This window comes from Semicossyphus pulcher, unplaced genomic scaffold, assembly GCF_022749685.1.
Source record: "Semicossyphus pulcher isolate SPU_LCO1_2020_fin unplaced genomic scaffold, fSemPul1.0.p SCAF_4, whole genome shotgun sequence".
NCBI classification, from domain to species: Eukaryota; Metazoa; Chordata; class Actinopteri; order Labriformes; family Labridae; genus Semicossyphus; species Semicossyphus pulcher.
The window spans coordinates 33298200-33318690 of NW_027211715.1; the positions used below are offsets into that span (position 1 = coordinate 33298200).

At 38.3% G+C, this 20491-nt stretch overlaps 1 protein-coding gene across 1 annotated transcript; it reads left to right on the forward strand.

The window, feature by feature from the left end:
- The first annotated feature begins 7534 nt into the window (after window positions 1–7534).
- Window positions 7535–16688, forward strand: LOC138607849 (galactose-specific lectin nattectin-like). The gene is made up of 7 exons (XM_069680506.1): window positions 7535–7562; window positions 8296–8361; window positions 8768–8786; window positions 13957–14048; window positions 14181–14315; window positions 15661–15772; window positions 16465–16688. Exons 2-7 carry the CDS (start codon window positions 8296–8298, stop codon window positions 16542–16544), a joined length of 504 nt encoding a protein of 167 aa, XP_069536607.1. The 5' UTR covers window positions 7535–7562; the 3' UTR covers window positions 16545–16688.
- The last annotated feature ends 3803 nt before the right edge of the window (window positions 16689–20491 follow it).

The window sequence follows — 20491 nt, forward strand, 5'->3', positions numbered from 1 at the left end:
CACAGCATTAAAGTGCGTAACCATTTGATGGCTTTAACCAGACCTTCCATCATACAATACTTGGATCCAACAAGTATAGAACCTTTATCCAAGGGATCAAATCACAAAGCAATGACTGTATATATAGATGGACAACGCGTCTCCATCTGCTCCCACTGTACGAAATTGATGCCAAAACAGCCCCTGTGATAGGCGCTGCCATCATGTGATGGTGCCGTCATATGGAGCCAGAGACTGCGCAGTAGAGATCGGTGAGTGAAGCGGCCGTAGCCACTTCCTCTTACCCAAACACACATTTAACTTACCAAACAAACAGCAAGGATCCCGCACGCCGGCGTGTTTATCAGCAGAACAGCTTCTCTGTGTTGGTCTGAGGTTAACGTTCACAGGTAAGGAAACTTCAATGACTGTAGTGATTGTTTTAGTTACGTTTCCACTCGCAGATCGTCCTCCGCTCTGCTCACCCGGAACTGATTGGCTGCAGGAGCCGAATTTTTCAACAGAGCTGTCAATCATCATTTTGACAGCATTAAATAACTAATTAAAAATAAACTTATCAGAAAAATTAACACTTGGATTTGAACCACCATGATAATAACTAGCTATAATGATAGAAACCATGTTTGATAAAAATGTATCGGGCGTGTATTTTGATTTTATAGTTTGACTCATGTCCCACCTGTTAACATGGAGGATGCAGGCTTTATGACCTATACTGCAGCCAGTCAGCAGGGGGCGCCCAAAATGTTTTGGCTTCACTTTTAAGGAGCTGTCACGCCTATGAGACAAAGTCATTAAGGCTCTAGAAATTACTTTTGTACTAAATGATGGAGCCCTGCCAGGGCTTTAATACAATTTATTTTTGCTTAATGTTTTGTTTTCCATTTTCCTTACACACATAACGCATAATTTTTCCCAGAGTAAATATGGCATCTGTATTTGTACGTATATATAATGGAGTGGATTTTTCTCTCTCTCTATTAATACCTGAAAAATGTAATAAAAATAAATATTTACGATATAGTTAAGTATTTCAACTATAGGCGTAAAATGTACTTTTGAAAACAAAATAAAAATTGAGAAAAAAGAATCTGATGTGTTTTTTATAACGTGTTTTGCAGTAGCCCCTCTCACACATGCACTGCACTCCTGAACATTTCCTGACATTACCCGGGTAGGCTTTTTTTTTTATAACTGTGCTTCATTCTTCTCCACCATATGTTAGTGTTTGTTCACAAAACTACTTTAATCTGCTCACCTTGCTTCTCTTCAGTTGTTTCTCCCCACACGCCTTCACCTGCCGTACCTGCACACAGCAGCTCTTTCTGCTTCTCTCTCCCTGTCGGTCTGCTCTGTCCACATCATGAGCTGCACATTTTTCCAGCCAGCCCAAAAAATACAACTCACGTTTCGTATTTCTCACCCGCGATCTCGTTTTCACAGCAGCAGGTTTAGTTTAGTTTAGTTTAGTTTATTTCGGTCATTATCTGACTTATAATAGTACAATGCACTGGTAGATAAATAATAAATAGACAAAACAAAAACTGAATGAGTTGATGCTCCTAGCGTTGACAACATACGATAAACAAAAAACACAGGACCGAAAAGGTGTAGGTTGAAGCCTTAACTTATTACCTACCTTTTTAACATTCATTATTTTTTGTCAGCTCCCATTAAATTATACAAAGCACAAAAAGTAACAAGCTAAATATATAGCTAAGTTTTGTAATCCTATTGTCTACCCGAGATCCCAAACACATTTCATGTTCAATGTTCATGTTCAATAACCCTGTAAAGCCTGAACCATCAAATAATTGCCAGAAAATTCAAAATCTTTGAAAATGGAGTGTTTATTGGACCTTCTGACAAATAAAAAAAAAAAGAAATTAAATAGCAATTTGCATATATGAGTTCTAATTTGTATCATATTTGATACATCAGGCATTTTTGTGCAATTTATTGCTCACAGTTTTTTCATTTTTTAAACAAAGAACATATAAAAACAAAATTTTTAACCCATTAAACTTTGAGTTTCAATATAAGGATATAAATATCTCAATTTTTACTCTAAATGTAACTTATGTCATTTAAATCTTTAATTAGTTTAGTTAAATAATAAAAAGACTGCATTTTGCTTTATTGAATGCATAATGTATGAAATACAATAAAATTACGACTGACAGATTTGCAATTAAATTACTTTAAATATCTGCTGTATCTTTTTTGATACACACATTTTCAACAAGATTTTACTATAAATGTAGTTATGAAATATTAATTAGTTCTACTTTGCATCAATCCCGTAAATATTCCTATTGAAGTTTCAGTAACAATTTGAAAGTTTTTCTGACCTTAACTTTTTCAAAATTAGCCAAAATATTCCTGAAATAAACTTGTGGGTCGTTGATCGACAGCTGCCATTTTGGATGTTTCAAGTGAAGGCCTTCTTGTGAATGAGTTAGTGACCCCTGGTGGATTATCCGTGCACTGCATGTATCCAATTGTATACATCAGGGTTTTTACGGAAAAAAAATATCACACTGATGAAGTAGAGGTCTCAGAAACTCATGTATCAAATATAATACGCTTGGCGTTATAGGTAAATCTTTCATGTGTAATACACACTTTCATTTCCATTTCCAAGCCATTCCACAAATTGACTCCATATACTGAAACACATCTTTGTTTTACATTTGTTCAGATTTTTGTGTTTGTGAACATACACCCCCCTCTCAGTTCATACTGACATTCTCTTATTTGGAACAGCCTCAGATGTCCAGATGGGGTCAGATGTTCCTGAAATTGTGTGAAAGGGGCTGACTGTCCCATATATGCCAGTATCTGGTCTAACAATGAAAAATGCCCTTGGGGTACTATACTCATTTTTGCAGCCATTTAAAGTCTTTCTTGAATTTGTATGTCCCTCCAATCAATTGACTTCACTGTGTTTTGTTTTTAATGTTTCATCTAGCGCTGTTGGCCTCTTTCAACCCCAATTAATATCCCTCCCTACCATCCGGATTTTAAGGAAACTTTTATTCAGATTCAGACAACTTTATTTATCCCTAAGGGCAATTCAGTTTTTGCAGTCCACCCAGACCATACATACATTCACAACAGCAGCGTCAGGAGTATGTCAGAGACAATAAGTAGAATAATAAAGGGGGCCGGAGAAAATAAGTTATTGACCCTGCTTTGTAAGTAATAGCACTTGCAGTTGACCAAGGGTAGATCAAGCAGGACTTCTAGAGGCAACGTTGCATCATGTGACAGACCTGTAAAGTCATTTAGCCAATAACAACCCATTTTGTAAATTTCCTTGTTGTGGGACGAATAAAGAATTATCTCATCTTATCTTCTAAATTCTACATGTCGCTATTCAGACTTGGGTGTATTCAGAGCAATGGGTGTGGCTGAAACACATGGTTGAGTAAGTAGGGGTGTTCCCTGACATTTAGCCATGTAGTATCACCAAACACAGTAATTAAGGGGCGGTAGCAGGCTCCAGTTTTGGCAAAGCTTTATTGTTAATATTAACATAGGAGCATTGCATTGAATGTTGCCAAATAACCTCACGCAGACAATTATGTCACCAGCAGGATCAGATGAGGACTGCTGACCTATCGCAGTGTGTGTCTAAGGGATTTGTGAATTTCCCACAACAAATAACCGCAAAGACAGGACTTTTGTTTCATCAGTTCCAGAGGCTGAGCTGAGCATCTGCATAGTTTTAGACCTTACTCACAAACCCTCCAAAAGAGCTGTAGGACGCTTGTAATGGGACGCTTGTAATGGGACCCTTATGCCTCACTAGGGACTTTTCTGTCACTTTTAATTTTTATTCCATTTTTATGCCATGTTTATCCCTATGGCAAATCCCTTTTCCAAATTTTGGAATTTGAACCGTGTCTTTCTGAATTTCCCTCAGAGACAGTAAAGTATCCATCCGTCCATCCATCCATCATATTAGCGGACAGCTAATTTATTCGAGCTCTGATTTTATCACCATATTTTAACCTTATTGTATTTGGCTTTTAAACAGTTGTTTAACTGCATCTTTGTATTTTTGTGTTCTGTTCGTGTTTTAATTTCTGGAAAGCACTTTGTGCTCCTGTCTTGAAAAGTGCAATACAAATAAAGTATTCTTATTGTTATAATTCTTCTTCTTCTTCTTATTATTATTATTATATGCCTATAGTACTCTGTGTAATCTAAAAAGTGACTCAACGCCTTAAGGACAAAAAAGTCCCCATTTATTTTACATCAATTTTTGATCCTATCGCCACTACAGCATAAAATCATGCACTCTGGTAATATAGGCTTCCAATCTAGAGCCAAGGCTCCAAATATGTAAGTTTTTCTATTTTCTACCAGATTCCGCCATTTTTTTTTCTTCCTATGAGCACTATTTTCCTAGTTACCATTATAGCTGTTGTTCAGGCTACTGAGGGCCAGTCTACCAGATTTAAGCAACTCAAATGGTCTCTATGTGTTGATGTGAATGTCAAAGGGTGGTATGTGTGTGTAGGGTGAAACTGATTTATGTGCATGAGCATGCACCTGTGTTTTTTTTTCAGCTTGAGTAATAGCAATAGCAATAGCAATTTTATTTCTAAAGCACATTTCATTACAGGTAAGCTCCATGTGCTTTACATTGAGGATAAAACAGGAATACAAAAAAAACAATCATGAGCAACATAAAAATCTAAGCAGTTAAACGTACATCTAATGTTCATTAGACACACCACATAGCAATCAAATACACACACACACACACACACACACACACACACACACACACACACAAAAGGCAGAAATAGAATACAATGAAAACACAGATAAACAAAGCGGCACATACAACCATCGTCACAGGTGATCACATGTACACACACACCTGTATATAGAGCATTGCAGTAATCTAACCTACATGAAATGAATGCATGGACTAATTTCTCAGCATCAGGTTGGGATATGAATGATCTGAGTATTGATATGTTTTTTTAAGTGGTAAATGCTGTTCTGTTAATATTTGTAATGTGTTTCTCGAAGCTCAGGTCCGATTCCAGAATATTGCCAAGATTTCTGATGTGCTCATTGTAATTCAGAGATGTTGATTCCAGGTGTGAGTAGATTATCTGTCTCTATAATAGACATTTCATTATAGACTTCTGCAGGTCAGAATTTTCCTGTCCTTGTCTCTGTCCCTGTCTATCACTCTTACACACACGAACACACAGTTAAACCCAGCCAGCCACTTACGTTTGTGTACGCACAGGCCTTCAAACTAAATAAAATATATATTACACTAGACTTCCTAGTAGAAGTCTTCTCGGGTCCAAAATGTTGTGTCTGAACCTAAAGAGACCCGGAAATGTACGACCCGCAACAGAACCAGACCCGTCTATTATTTGACAGCTGGGACCTGGACCCATGTAGAACCGAGAAATGTCTGACCCGACCCCGGCCTGGCGAAACAGACCCGATCGGCTCCTCGGATTCCAGTGGACCCGTGAAGACCTCTACCTCCTAGATTGCTATATGTGAGTTTCAGATATAGACCAGTGAAGATGCAAGTGCGTGTTTCTCTGTGTGTGTGTGTGTGTGTGTGTGTGTGTGGGTGTGTGTGATATAGCATCACAGTGCATGTTCGATCTACATAGATGAAAGGTGAACGTGACATTTATCAAGTCCAGAGCACTTAGATAATTCATTCTTATGTTGTGTGCGCACACAAACACACAACTTCATTCTGCAGCTCCTGTTGCCAATTAACTAAACCGAATTCAATCTCACTCAAACATGCATACAGCAAATAGCAACACACACACACACACACATGCAGACAGACACACACACGCACACACACGCACGCACACACATGCATACATTCTAAGTAGTATAACGTTTTGACATGTTCAATGTTCTTAACAGTAATACATATTAGAATGTAAAATGGAAGGCTTATATTCAATAGCTCATTTTAAATGGAGAATAAGTTAATAGACAAGATTCTTTATTAAACCATTCAAATGTTGTTGCTAATCATTCACACAATAAATATTGTCATAACAGAAAAACAACTTTGTCTTTAGTATATTAACTATATTTTTCTATTTTGCATGTTTTTTAAACATTTGAGGTATCATAATAAAAACCTGGAATTTAAAGGGTTAAAGTCGAGGTGAAATGAAAAATGTCATTTTAAACCTTTTCGATCACATCCCTGGTAATATTGTGCACCTATTTGACAATATAGGCCAAAAAAAATATTTTTTTCTTCCGGTAAAACTAAATTTCCCGCGTGCTTACGTAAGTTAGCACCAAACAATTTCAACCAATCAATCTGCAACATTTAGCCGCAGAGCACCAAGAACACTCGCTCAGTCAGCTAGCTACTGCGCTGTGGAGAACGTCTGTCTACGCCCACTTCTCGACGATCAAATCAAATCCCTCTAATGATATGTCCCGCCTGCACGTCCTGTTTCACTCGGAAATACGTCACGATACGGAAGCTAGATACTCTGGAAATGCCGTTTCAGCTCGACTTTAAAGTTTTAAAATGAATGAATATTTGGTATTTATGAACAGGACTGAAAGTGGGAAAAAAAATGAATGTTATTCATTTTATGGCAGTTTTTTGACGCAGACTTTTTGTCCACTAGAGGAACTTTTTGTTACTGAAGCGTAAGGGTTAAACCACAACAGGGAAATTCACTGTATGTTTTTTTGTTTGCAAAAAAGCAACAGCTCTTCGGAAAAAAACATTTTATTCTCGTCCACTGTGGACATATGTGACTTTTTCCAGACCTGGAAACACTTTTTGTGTTGTTAAGCGGCTTCCACGAACACAGGGATCCTGACTCCAGCATTAGGGGTATTGACAGTATCTGCGTTCTGAAATTCCACCGTAAGCAAGAATTCAGGACACTGATATTTGTATTATACACGCATGCAATATACACATTAGCGAACAAATACTGCTTACATAATGCTGTCGCCTGATATAACTCTGTATAGGTCTCAGGTCCATAACTAAAGTACAAGAACTATCCTCAATGTGGAGTCTCTGTTGACTTACGAAGTGGCAGTTGTCTCATGAAAGACTCATCCACAGGATTAAAGCGCATAGGTGGATTTTTTGACAAAATGATTGGTAGGGACAATTCTGCAGTAACTGGATATTTGTAGGGACATGTGCCTACTGCCGCTGATTAAACATGGCTGTCGAACCTTTAGAACAAACCGCTAAGTTGTTCCGTAATACGCAGCAGCTTCACAGATGACATCTTTGTTTTAATAAATTCACATGCTGCAGCACATCATTTATATTCGTGTACAATTCCGTGCAAATATTTTTAAGGAACTGGCTAACCTTTACTCAAGGCTGTGGCGTTATATTATTCATCACTGACTGCAATATCAATATTTTACTAGGAACACCTTCTGATATGCAAATTACTGAATCAAACAATCAGTAGGAGGTATATATAGAGCGGTTCTCTTCAAGACAATGTTGCCGGCTGCTTTCTGCAAATCCAACTTCCTGTGAACATCACAACAAGGTAAGGGAAAAGCTCTTGCTTTTCACCATAGCATCAGCTTCGTTAAATATGTTTATTGTACACTGATAAAGTAAAACAAGAGCGACCGAGTCCTAACATTAAACATTTCAAGATAAAAATACTACAGAGAATTAAGTTCAAAACTATATTCAGTTGTGTCCACCATCTGAAGTTAGAACAGGTGTCTAGTTTCTGCCCATAGTAGTCATTTTCACACCTAGCACCCACACTGTCTAACAAGCAAAAGTACTTGTTCGCAACTACACATACTTGTTAATGTTACGTGTACCCGTTTAAAGTATTTATGACAAAAATTGTTCCCCAAGTAAAAGTAGAATTCTTTTATAACAATTGTCTGAGTGTTCTAGTAAAAGTAGTTATGAGAGAGATTATTTGAAGTATTTTAAGAATATACTTCAGTTGCGAGTGCTCATGGGGTTAAAGAGAAAAGAGGAAAAGGTGCATGGCTGTCAGGGGTGGCTCCGGGAACAGGTAAACAAGTTTGATAGTGACCTGTTTTCAAGTCCCAGTCTTTATCTTTAAGATGTAACCACTTCAGTCCCTTGTAAATATCACATCAATGATACATTTATTCAAAAGTAAGTAAAAACAATTCCTCAATGCAATTTTCTCCAAACAAATGAATACAGTAAAGGGACTGACAATTTACTAAAGATAATCGAGCACTTTTACATAACAGCATAGCTATAAATGACATTTGATCTTTACACAGATGGCGTCGGCTTTTCACCTTGTCGTGCTCCTTGGCTTGAGCAGTGGGCTGTGGATGGGAGCAAATGTAAGCATTATATAAGTTTAGATTGTTAGTATTAGAAATGATATATACAACAGAATTCTCATTTTGCTGCTTTTTTAATGATTGACACAGTAACCTCAGCGTTAACTGGTAAAGAATGACTGGTAGGACTTTGATGTTTCATGAGCTTTGAACTATTCCAACAAAGCCCAGCTACTCAGCAGGCTTCTGCAGGGGTCCTTTCTTGGTCGATTATTATTTCATTCTAAAATATGAAATAACAAATGAACAAATTAGATTATTTTGCACACAAGATAATAACTTGCCTGCACAAGATAACTATCCTGAGCTTCAAGTGTAAATCCAGCTTTGGTGTCATGAGTACTTATCAAACCGTCCTTCCTATTTGAGTTCACAGCTAACGATAATGTTGTCTTTACATTCACAGGCAAAATGTCCAAAGAAAGGTTGGTACTTCTTTCTTCTTGAACAATGGTAAGGTAAATGCTCAAAAGGCAGTAGTTAACTTCTTGTCTGTACCCAAAGTTAAGATTTCCTTCAACTGGAAAACTTTTGTATAGACTTCAGTTGTTTTTCAATATTTTTCCAGGACCATCCTCTCCAACATACAGCTGTATAGCTCCTTTAACAAGGAGCTTATGGTGACTGTATTCATGTTAATTATTAGGTAGCTAGCAGCTGTAGTAATTATGATGGGAGCATAAGAGGAGGTCAATATATGAAGTATAAAGAGTTAAAGGTCTGTGTAGGAAGAGTTTGGGGTGGATGGATGGGTTAACACCAGTCTTTCACTAAGGAGACTGGTGATTGTGCCTTGTGTTTTAACCATTTTTAAACTAACTGTGACTCGCATACAGTTAGTAACTCAACAGAATGAATCAGTTTTTTACCCTGTCACCCTAACTGAAGATTTACCTAGGAAGAAGACATAAACATCATTATTAATGTAGAAAACATTGTGATTGAAAAAACATGGGTCTTGCATTGCCTCATGAATAAGATGGTAGAAATTCTTGTACAATCCTGATTGCTCATGAGGTCCTATTTGAATTAATTCATGCTTTTTCGTTTTTCCTGCATAAAATCATGTTGGAATTCATGAAGACTCATGTACAATAAAATGTAAACCACATACTTCTTTTATAACCTAGGCATTTTTTGTGTCTAAACCTAACCGAACGGTTTCACAACATCAACCACGTTCCACGTTTGTCCGGTATGTCTGTAGCTGATATTCTCAGACTGCCATGTGTGTTGTTTTGGGAGTCATCAGCCTATTCTGTCATCAAGGTATGAGAACATAGTTAGTATTCACATGCTGCAGCAACAGAGAACTAATATGACCTTACTATTATACATTTTAGACGAGCATTTTGGGACTTAAACCTTAATAGATTGCACATTTTAATCAGGAAACATCAAAATTATTGAATAGATAATTATTTGACATACTAAAAATGTCTTTTGCAAAACCAAAAGAAAGTCGATTTAAGGGGGTTAGTGACGCTGAGAGTAGAAAAGGATTCCCCCATACAACATGGTAGGAACAAGACAAGCATGCATTAAGACTCGATCTTTACCTTATCAAGCTACAGCGGGTTTCTAAAGAGATTTAGACACAGAAATGCAGAGATGACAAGGAAATTATTCTGTCAATACTTAAATTATTGTGTTGCTACTGTGAATGAGGTAACTTTGACCATGGGTGACACATGAGGTCATGACAACCTTGGTAAAGCAGGAGGTATATGCAGCATGAGGTTACGTTGAACTATCAACTGTGAAATGGATTGAGTGAATGAATTTGCATGCCAAAGATTTTAATCAAAACAGGTTTATTGCCAAGAAGGTTTATACATACAAAGAATAGGAACAAAATCAGAACATGATTAATATGAACATATGCAGAAGCGGGGCCGGCTCAAGGCATAGGCGATGTAGGCGATTGCCTGGGGCACCACGTTCTGAGGGGTGCCGGACGAATGTGATGTTAACGATAACCCAACCGCCAGATTTACAACTCCACTGCTCACCTTTCTCTCTGCTCCGCTCGCATTCACTGTCACTCGTTCAACCACTCACTAACTACGCACTGCCTGACACAAGTTACAGTGAGAGGAGAGAAGGAGGAATGTGTTCAGGTCCAGGTGGAAAAACCAAAACTAAATCTTTTCTGATTGTTCCAAAGATAAGGAAGGCTAAGACGTTAGCGTCTGTAGTAGCTTCTCAACAATTTCGGAAGACATTTCTCCATGACATGATAGTAGGTGCTGTTGTTTAATTAGCGGGTTGCCCCGTCTGATCCCACAGCATGCTTTTATGTGATACAGAAAAAAGGATGCAGGTGGAGAAGGCGAAGCGTGAGCATTTGAGAGGTAAACTTGCAGGCATCACACTGAATGAACTGTAAATGAAAATGTGTATATGTGTCCAGAAAAAGAAAACCCTCATGGCAACATAAATGCATTTAACTTTCTCCTACTCTGGTCAATAAATGTTCACTTATAGCAGTTGTACAGCTAATTTGAGCAACATTTTTAAATTTTTAAATTATTAAGATCAAACTAAATGCAAAGGTGCACAGAGTATGTAACATAGCATCAAAATAGAGCACACTTATGGAGATTAAGGCTAGTCCCCCCCAGAAAGCCACCCTCACTCCCTTAAAATCCAAATAGTAACACTTTATCTGTATTGAAATATCACATTAGGTCCCTCATACGTTGATTTATTGCCAAATTACATGCCAGTGATATTAATCTGTTAACTGAAAACTGCTATTTTACCGATATTTTAAAGGTGCATTGTGCAAATTTCAAAAATCCTCATTGACACCGTTGGCCGTTGAGTGAAATGCAGTCAACCTTCTTGCATGTGCTGATGTTATCCACTCAACGGTATTTTGCTATGTTGGCTAACTGGCAAATCATCTGCGATAGCAAACAAGCTAACGTTTGCTTATTTGCTAACGGTAGCTCTTTGCCGGCTTACAGCTAGCTGGCTAACCTTAGCCTCGGCAGATAATGCAACGATATTGGCTAACGGAAAACAATCAGTAGTTGAATTGGGTTTGATTTGATCCCCAAAAGCAATCGAAGGTCTCTCCATGATTCGCGTGCCCTGCCGATATTGACTCTAGTTTTCCACCTGACGTCAGCCACATTCCTGTTTGGTCAGACAGGCTTCACTGGATAAAACTTTTATTTGTTTTTTATTCTTGTGTGTACTTTGTGTTGGTGTTGTTGTGGGTGCCGGTTGTTTGTTGGCATTATCCGTCTCCATTTCACAGCTTGCGTTGTCCCGTGTTGCTCACTGTTGACTGTAGGGGTGGAGAATGAGCTCTAGGCAGCGAGGCAAGGTACTCGGAACACGCGTATACGTCACATCCTCTTCTTGTCTCGGGCAATCCGGTCTGAATGCTTTACATAGGAATCAGCCCACAGGCTGTTAGAGGCAATGGAGGAAGTTGGGGAAGGTCTCAATTTTTCAGTTCCTCTACTATCCCTTCGCACATTGGCAATGATGATTAAAGGATTAATACATGTAAAATCTTACACTTTGCACCTTTAATTTTGTAACATTTAGTTATGTCGTAACTTATCTGGTGATGAGGCAGTACTGGTGGTTGGGCTGCACGATATATTGTCAAACAATTGTGTGTCTGTGCATCAGTCACTTGTAGGACGTGTAATGCAAATCATCCAAAACAAAATGTTGCTACTTTTTTGGTGCAATAACAATAACTCGCAAGTTTCTCGTTTTCCATGAGCAAGAAAACGTTCACGGAGCGGATGTGCTGCAGAGTGGTATCTTTAAGGGGCTACACCTGCAGCGCATGTACACCATGAGGTTGGTTGAGTAGACAGGTAGTGGGAGACTGTGAGCTCTCATTTAAAAAATACCGTCATGGCACTGGTCACTCAGATTAAACACACATTTGAACACTGTTAGAAATAGTAGATGACATAAAAGTAACACAATTGTGACCCAGAAGTGTATTTGTAAAGTTTATTAAGAAACGCGTCCCTCCACCTGAACTCTCTCCACCTGCTGCCCAACCACATGGTTGTCTGGGTCGCTGGCCCAGGGCTGAACAACGTGTGGTCAAAGTAGGAGGGGGGTTTGTTTTCTAGGAAGAAATAGACTTAACGTCCCAAATAATAAAAAGTATAATTGTTCATTTTTAATTGTATTGAACAAAAATCACACACTGCACCTGTTTATTTACTAGGGCTGTCAAATGATGTGTTAATTTTGCTAATTTTTCGCACTCTGTTATATGCCCCGATCCTATATGTCACTGAGCATACAACCATATATGGCAGCTTGGAAACATGATGGAAAGTCATAACACAGCGATACCTGGCTTATCATTTTTTATTAATTTATCCACCTGAGATCGTTCAATATATAGGTGGACAATCCGCCCTCACTCTCTCCCCCAGGGTGAACACACACGCTCTGGAGAGAAACACACACAGAGACGTACGTCCCTACTGTAAAGTCATTGATTGAGGAGCGGTCTTTTCCTTTTAAAATAAACATGAATCTGTCGCTGTTTTAAAGCTTGTAAAGGGTGCAGATGTCGTTTGATAATGATCCATCGTTTTAAGACGCTACGTCATTAATAATATCCCTCGTGCACACGCGTCTCGCGTGCTGAAAACTGAAGGTGAGAGAAAATATTTAACTTTTGTGACTTCGTAAAATAGACAGCTGATGAAGATAGTCAACTCAGCAGCTGTGTGAGAGATCAGAGGTGCAGGTGTGTTGGGGGGACTGAAGTGAAGCTAAGTCATCAGATTAAAGTAGTTTGTGAATTAATACTCAATAAGGTGAAGGAAAGAGTACAATTAAAGCGTGGAAGTAAGAGATAACATCAGGAAACAGGGTCACCTAGACTAAGTAAGCTACATGTAATGTGGTGCTTGTCACAAAAATCATTGTGATTAATTGCAATTAATTAATTCCTGTAATTAATTAGATTATTTTTTTAATCGCCTGACAGCACTAATATTTACATATCGCAATAAATATTGTAGAAAGAAAAGATGCCGCACTGTCAGTTTTTTCAAATATCGTGCAGCCCTAACTGAGTGTGTGTGTGTGTGCATGTGTGTGTGCTGGGGTGGGGGGTGGTTGGGGGTTCTCGCCTAGTCCCGCCTCGGGCCGGCCTGATGCAGAAGGCAATGTACCAGTGGTAATGAGGGAGAGAGAGAGAGAGAGAGAGAGAGAGAGAGAGATGTAAATAGATAAGGCTTGGTCATCCTGCTGGAACCCTGAGCTTCAATTAGTAGATGTGTTACAATTATTAACTTAATCTATCAAAACAAATGAACTGAAAACTGAACTTTAGCCCCTTAAACACAGTAAATATCTCCGGTTTATTGCAGTGCAGAGAGAAACTAAATAAAGGAGATAGAGGAATATTTACAGCAATACAGATAGACACTAAGAGACTGCAAGCGAGTCACAGTTAGACCGATGTGTAAGATATGTCTTGATCTTTATTCTAAATAAACAGAAGGATAGATAATGCAACAATAGTGATTTAATAATCTTAGGCTGATTCACATTTTTGTTGACGGTGTTTCTATGATGACATTCATTTTGTAGATTGCTGCAAGGTCTGCCCCCCCGGTTGGACTACGCTCAACTCTCGTTGTTTTATGTTCGTCTACGAGGAAAAGGACTGGTCTGATGCTGAGGTACGATATTACACAATGATAAAATTAATTCAACACTATCTATGGAATATTCTTGCAACAACAATCATTGGGAGAAGCCCCACACTAGTACAGTATATTTTTTCATTTCCTTACTTTGTCCTTCCACATTAGAAATCCTGCGTTGACATCCAAGGGAACCTGGCTTCATTGCATGATGAAAAGGATTACAAATTACTCAGAAATATGGTGAAAATGGCGACAGGCAAAGACAAACAAACTTGGATTGGCGGGTATGATGCAGTCAAAGTGAGTGATTTCTCATTTATATATATATAATTATGATTTATATATAATTTGGTTGTTTATAGTCTGTGATGGTCTTCCAAACCCTAATGACTGGAAATCACAGGGGAAAATGCAGATCTTGGAAAGCAAGAAAAAGGTCTGACAGAAAAACTGGTTCGCAACTCAACAGCCCGGCAACAAACAAAACAGGAAAGGAGTAGGCAAAAGTAAAACAGACAGATTATAAAAAAAGGAAAAATCCAATAAAAAAATGCTGTTAGGCTTGACACGGAGAACATAGGTTAGGAAGACATATACACACATGCAGGCGCAGGTGAAACCAATCATGACAGGGGACAGACTAAAAGTGATAATTTTTCATGTAAATAAATGTCTATTAAGTCACTATTGCAAAATGAGGTAACACAATGGTGATTGAGCCTATTGCCCACTGATGAAAGCCTTTACATTTGCAGTATCACAGACTGGGTGTCTGTGGCGACTTTGGCAGAAATAATCACAAGCGGCGCCCAGTTAGTGACGCGTTTTCCATCAGCCAGCAGTGGTTGGTCTGCCAGAGAGGGTAGGCGGAGCTAAGCGGCTGCTTTTCCGCTCTCTGCAAGTGTTGCGAGTAAACAGTAATCTACTATGGCTGGACAAACAAAGAAAAGATGGATGACTACAGATACAACTTCAACAAGAAGTGAAAATCCAAAGAAGAAGAAACAAACTCGACGCTCAGATGAAGCAAACAGTCTGAAAAGGAAAGCGACCGTCAGCCAGGAAAATCAAGAGTTACAACCGGAGCCGACCGTGGACGTCACACATGTTGTCTCAATATCTGGGAAGTGTGCTCCCGCAATTACCATTTAAACCGCCAAAGAGAAGGATCTTTGAGATTATAACTTTAAATGAGAGGACAAAGCAGTATATTACAAGTGAATGTGAAAATGATTGAGACATAAATCCACATTAGCCATTACATAATTGCCATTTGGTAATTTATATACAGTGGATCAAATTGTTTGTTACAAACCAGCTGACAATGTTTCTCAATTCTGCGGCCCTGCACAGCTTTGTGGTTCTTATATAAATTCTTATGTATCAAAGCTGCAAGACATTTTTGTTTTTGTGCATATATAAAGTTTAGATATATCCATCTAGCTAATGGCGTCTAGCTTATGTGCTACTATTTTGTTGGAGACAAAAAACATTTGACTTAAAGTAACATAATAGCAATTTTCTGTCTATACAGTGTTCATTATAATGAAGATGTAAATTTAGCATTATCTTTTCTCATGTTATGCTATTCATTATTTAGTATTGGATATTATTATTCACTGAATGTGTAAGCTTTTTCTTGTAGGAGGGTGAATGGAAGTGGAGTGATGGCACACCATTTGACTACATGAACTGGGGCAAAGACGAGCCAAACAACTTCAAGAAGATCGAACATTGCATGGAATTCAACTACAATGGTAAAAATGCACTCTGTGTAGTTTTTTTGTTATTTATTTATTTAGGTTTATTTCAAATTGAATATACAAATCTTTTCAAAAGTAAAGCATATTCCAAAAATAAACCGTTCATTTCGACCCTGTTACTAGTAGCACGGTGTACCCTTGTGTTGTGTTTTGTTAGCTATAACTGCTGCTTCACACTGGACGCGTATATGTTCGCTATATGTTAATAAAGATTCCGTTTCTAATGTAAATAAGATCGTTTTCTGATAAGACCAACACCAGAAACCTGTAAACAAAGACCCAACACTACCTCTGGATATGGCAAACAGCCAGGTAAAGTGAAGAGTGATTAATGTAGGCCTATATATATATTTTATTGACGTCTGTTAATTACTATTACAGTTTAGCAGACGCCTCTTCATTCTTTCCTGTATATAATAAATATAAACATAATTTATAAAGCCAACATATTCAAATTGTTTATGGCCTTTATTAAGGTACAACTCATGTAGAAAGACAGGGCTGGCAGGATCAGCCCAGCTGAAGCCACAGACAACATGCACCCAGTGTAAACGCCAGAGGCGTCACGCCATGCAGCCGCCACGCTCTGCTTATGCTTCCAGTGTGAACGAGCTGTAAGACGACTCAAAAAAAGTCAAGCAGAGTGTAGTGTCTGAAGCCGTTGTGTTGTTTGTGTCTGCCCACAGAGAAAGACCATCTCAATGACTGGAAATGTGAATGGAAAAGATCTTACATTTGTGGAAGGGACATGCAAAATAAGGATTAATAATGTCCCATCTCCAGTGATCCTTCTGAGAGGTCACTGCGCTGTCACTGCAAAGCCTCAACCACATCATTGCTTGACAATTTTCTTTTTACATTTCTGATCAACTGAAATGTATAATATCAATAAAATAATTTTCACAGCATTCATTCTGAATCTTCTGTTTAACGTCTGTTCCATATCACTGATCAAAATGTCGACATTTTAAAAATCTAAGCAAATAATTAGGGTTTGTAAAAACAGGACACACTACACCAGTTAAACAGTAGATACAAACCAGAGCAGTTAAACACACCTGAATAAAATATAGCATGATTAAGTGAATCAATTATTTCTGTGTATAAGAAGTTGGAAGGTCCAATTGGAGAATTGTATGTTAAACAGCTCTTATCATGAATATGAAAAGAGGAAGATTGAAATCAAGAAAATCTTTAATGCATGTTGTCCAGGAATGTTGAACGATATTTGGAAGCCATTTTGAACCTTTGAATGTTTACCTCCACGTCCCAACCACCAGGTAGCAGAACGAATACGTTTTCGAATTCTGTTTGATTTTATTATGAAAAAGGATTTTTTTGGTTTTGAGATGTTTTTTAAACATCACAAATAGTTCTATTGAGATATTATACCGTAAAGTCTGCAATTTAAGCCGCCCTGGAATATGAGATGCAGTCTGTTTTTAGGGGTATCCCAGAGGGGAAAATAGCTATTAATGAACGTGTCATTTCAACAATATTTTAATTTATTTTCATTTGAACACTTTCAAAACACACAAATTACAGCCTACCATCTGTTTTCACCATGTTTACTTAAATTCTTCTAGCTACCTGTGCCGCAGCGTACGGTAACATTGATTGCCGTGAGGATGGCGGCTGAACTGGCGATCATGGCGGCGCATGTCCTTGACAAAGCTTTAGCTAGATTATAGCTTCATCGTCTGGTAAAATACCATAACTCAATAAAAGACCTCTCTGCATTTTATGCTGGTTTATAATGTATGAAAAGTGTGTCTTATACACTGAATTTTACGGTATATATTTTTATTTCTAATAAAACATCTTTACCAGCCAGATTTTATGCTTACAGTGTATATTTAGTAGGTTGCTGGTTTAGTTGATGCATAGTGTCCACTGCAATGAAAAGCCATATATTAAATTCCCTCAAAATATAACATAATGGTCATATTAGTATGAGTTTCACTTGTTTCAAAGTAATAATTGAACAATATGTTTCAGTGTAATTAAAAATATCGATTACTTTATGGCTTGAAATGGCTGACTGATTATAATTTCCATCCCATGTATTCACAGCTCAAAGGGTGTAAATAAAAGAACTCTGTTTCCATGAGAATGTACAGAAAATAACAAGTGACTGCACAGAGTTAAAGAGACGCTGTGACGGAGCATATTACGGTGTTTTTTTGGGGTTTGCAAGCTGCTCTGTTTCCATGAAAATGTTATCTATGAAGCTGTCAGGGCCTGCTGCATCATAGTAGCTGCATGATAACAGCATCCTTTTGAAGCAAAAGCAGGTCACGTTGAAGCTGCGGCCTTCCACTTCCTCTGCAGAGGGGTCAGGAAAAAGCTATTTGCATTTAGACACGGGGAACAGTGTGAGTGGAGTGTCACTGCGTCTTGAGCTCCCAGAAGGGCAGAGCAGAATCCATGTAGTTTAACGCCACTGTTAACTTAAAACAGGACGTATAATGTCTTTCATTTTTGTTTATTTCTCTGCTTCTTTGCCTCAACATGAAGCCCAGCTCCTAAAATTTAAGCTCACATATCACTTTATGAATAGTTGAGGGATGCAATGCCACTTTGACCACGAGCCACCTTCAAAGGACAGGCAAACAGAGGAGAGCCACATCAATGTCTGAAAACATACAACCTGTGAGATCAATTAAAGTGTGCATTGTCTAAATGTAATTAGTTTTCAATGACAATGTTCAGAGGCATAATTGTTCTTTCTTTCGACACAAGAACAGTTTCTTCCCTTCTGCTGCCAGCCTCATCAACAAGGCCCCGACCCCCCCACTTGACATGGACTCTCATCCAGCCCCTCAGTCACTCAACATTTCACCAACGTGAAGACTCTAATTCAGACTCCATGCATTACATTAACGCACACGGGACTTTTATACTGTCTGAACACGGCATTATTTTTAATTTTATGCTGTAAGCTTGTTGCAGTCACTAATATCCTGCTCATCTGTACAGTTTTTAATCACACCTGTTGTACATATTTTTGTATTGCTTTTCCAATTTTTTTCTTATTCTATTGAAGTCTTTTATTTATTTTTATTCTAGTTCTGTGTTAATTGCAAAACAAATTCCTTGTATGTGTGAACCTACTTGGCAATAAACCGGATTCAGATTCTGAAATTTAAATGAGACATTGAATGATTAATTATGTTGAATGATTCATTTAAAACTTTTATTGATACGTTTCCTTAGCTCATCTATCACCCAGGTTATTTTGGGGTAAACATTGTAGTTTAATTTACAGATTTTTATGTCAATTATTCGTGCTGTTATGGTTATTGAAATTGACACATATAGTACTTATATGCTACCTTCCACAAAACAACAATGCATATACGTTTATACAATCTAAAGTAAAGCTTCAGATGAATGGAACTCGCCAACATGGTAAAAGCTGACAACGTACGGGAAGCAGCATGAGTACAGATGAAATAGTGTAAGCACTGTCTGCTCCATGTCTCATAAAGGCTTAGTCTATCACCTCTAGCTAAGTACATACTGTATAACCTGTAAAGAGTAAACAGTACCACTGGGCTGTGATTGGCTACCAAGGAAATAGGTCAGACAGAGACCGCTGTACTTGTACTGTATGAAACCAGGTGAAGATTTTAACCATAAGTTTGTTTTCTTAACTTAAGTAGTTTCGGTGCCTTTACCGAACCAAGCCTGTGGTTCACGTTGTAAAACGGCTGCAGTTTGGTTGGGTTAAAGTAATAACTTAAAGATATTCATTTAAATAAATGTCTTTTAAGTCACTATCTATCGCCGAATGAGGTAACACAATGATGAAAGCCTTTGCATTTGCAGAATTACGGACTGGCTATCGGTGGTGACTTCTGCAGAAAAGATCACAAGCCGCGCCCAGTAAGTGACGTGTTTTCCACCAGCCAGCAGTGGTTGGTCTGCCTGAGAGGGTAGGCGGAGCTAAGCGGCTGCTTTTCCGCACTCTGCAAGTGTTGCGAGTAAACAGTAATCTACTATGGCTGAACAAACAAAGAAAAGATGGATGACTACAGATACAACTTCAACAAGAAGTGAAAATCCAAAGAAGAAACAAACTCGACGCTCAGATGAAGCAAACAGTCTAAAAAGGAAAGCGACCGTCAGCCAGGAAAATCAAGAGTTACAACCGGAGCCAACCGTGGACGTCACACATGCAGCACTGTCTGGATATCTGGGACAGGACACAAGCAGATAAAAGAGGTACAGCTTTGTCCACAGGGGATGCCAAAATCCACAAAAGACTACATTACACTACATTATAGCCAAGTTTGCAAGTATGGGGGCCAATTTGCAAAGAATGGATTGCAGCCGCTGGTAGCACCATAAGCATAATTTGCTATCGCTACCTGCCCTGTCTCAAAGTTCAGCTCACTAAGGAAGTTGCACTACTGATTTTCTAGCACAAATGCTCAGAAGGTTTTGCAGCTGACTGCAGTCTGCTCTTGATTGGAGTGAGATTGGGAGGATGCAAATATTTTTACACTAACTGCGTGTCGTTATTACTGCCGGTGTTTGTCAAATGGACCTTTTCTTTTTTTTGGAATGTAGTTTATTTGCATAGAAAGGAGCCAATTTAGCCCCAAATTAATGCACAACGGCTGATTTAAATACATGCATACTGCACTGGAGCACTGAGACACTATTTTCTCTGCAGTACATTTAGAGATGCATTTCGCGCGTTGCTTC

Excerpts from the sequence above, each read along its gene's own strand:
- LOC138607849 (XM_069680506.1), top strand. The coding sequence starts at position 8,296 with ATGGCGTCGGCTTTTCACCTTGTCGTGCTCCTTGGCTTGAGCAGTGGG. Across the intron at positions 14,316-15,660 it reads GCGGGTATGATGCAGTCAAA|GAGGGTGAATGGAAGTGGAG; the intron begins GTGAGTGATTTC and ends TTTTTCTTGTAG. Across the intron at positions 15,773-16,464 it reads CATGGAATTCAACTACAATG|AGAAAGACCATCTCAATGAC; the intron begins GTAAAAATGCAC and ends GTCTGCCCACAG.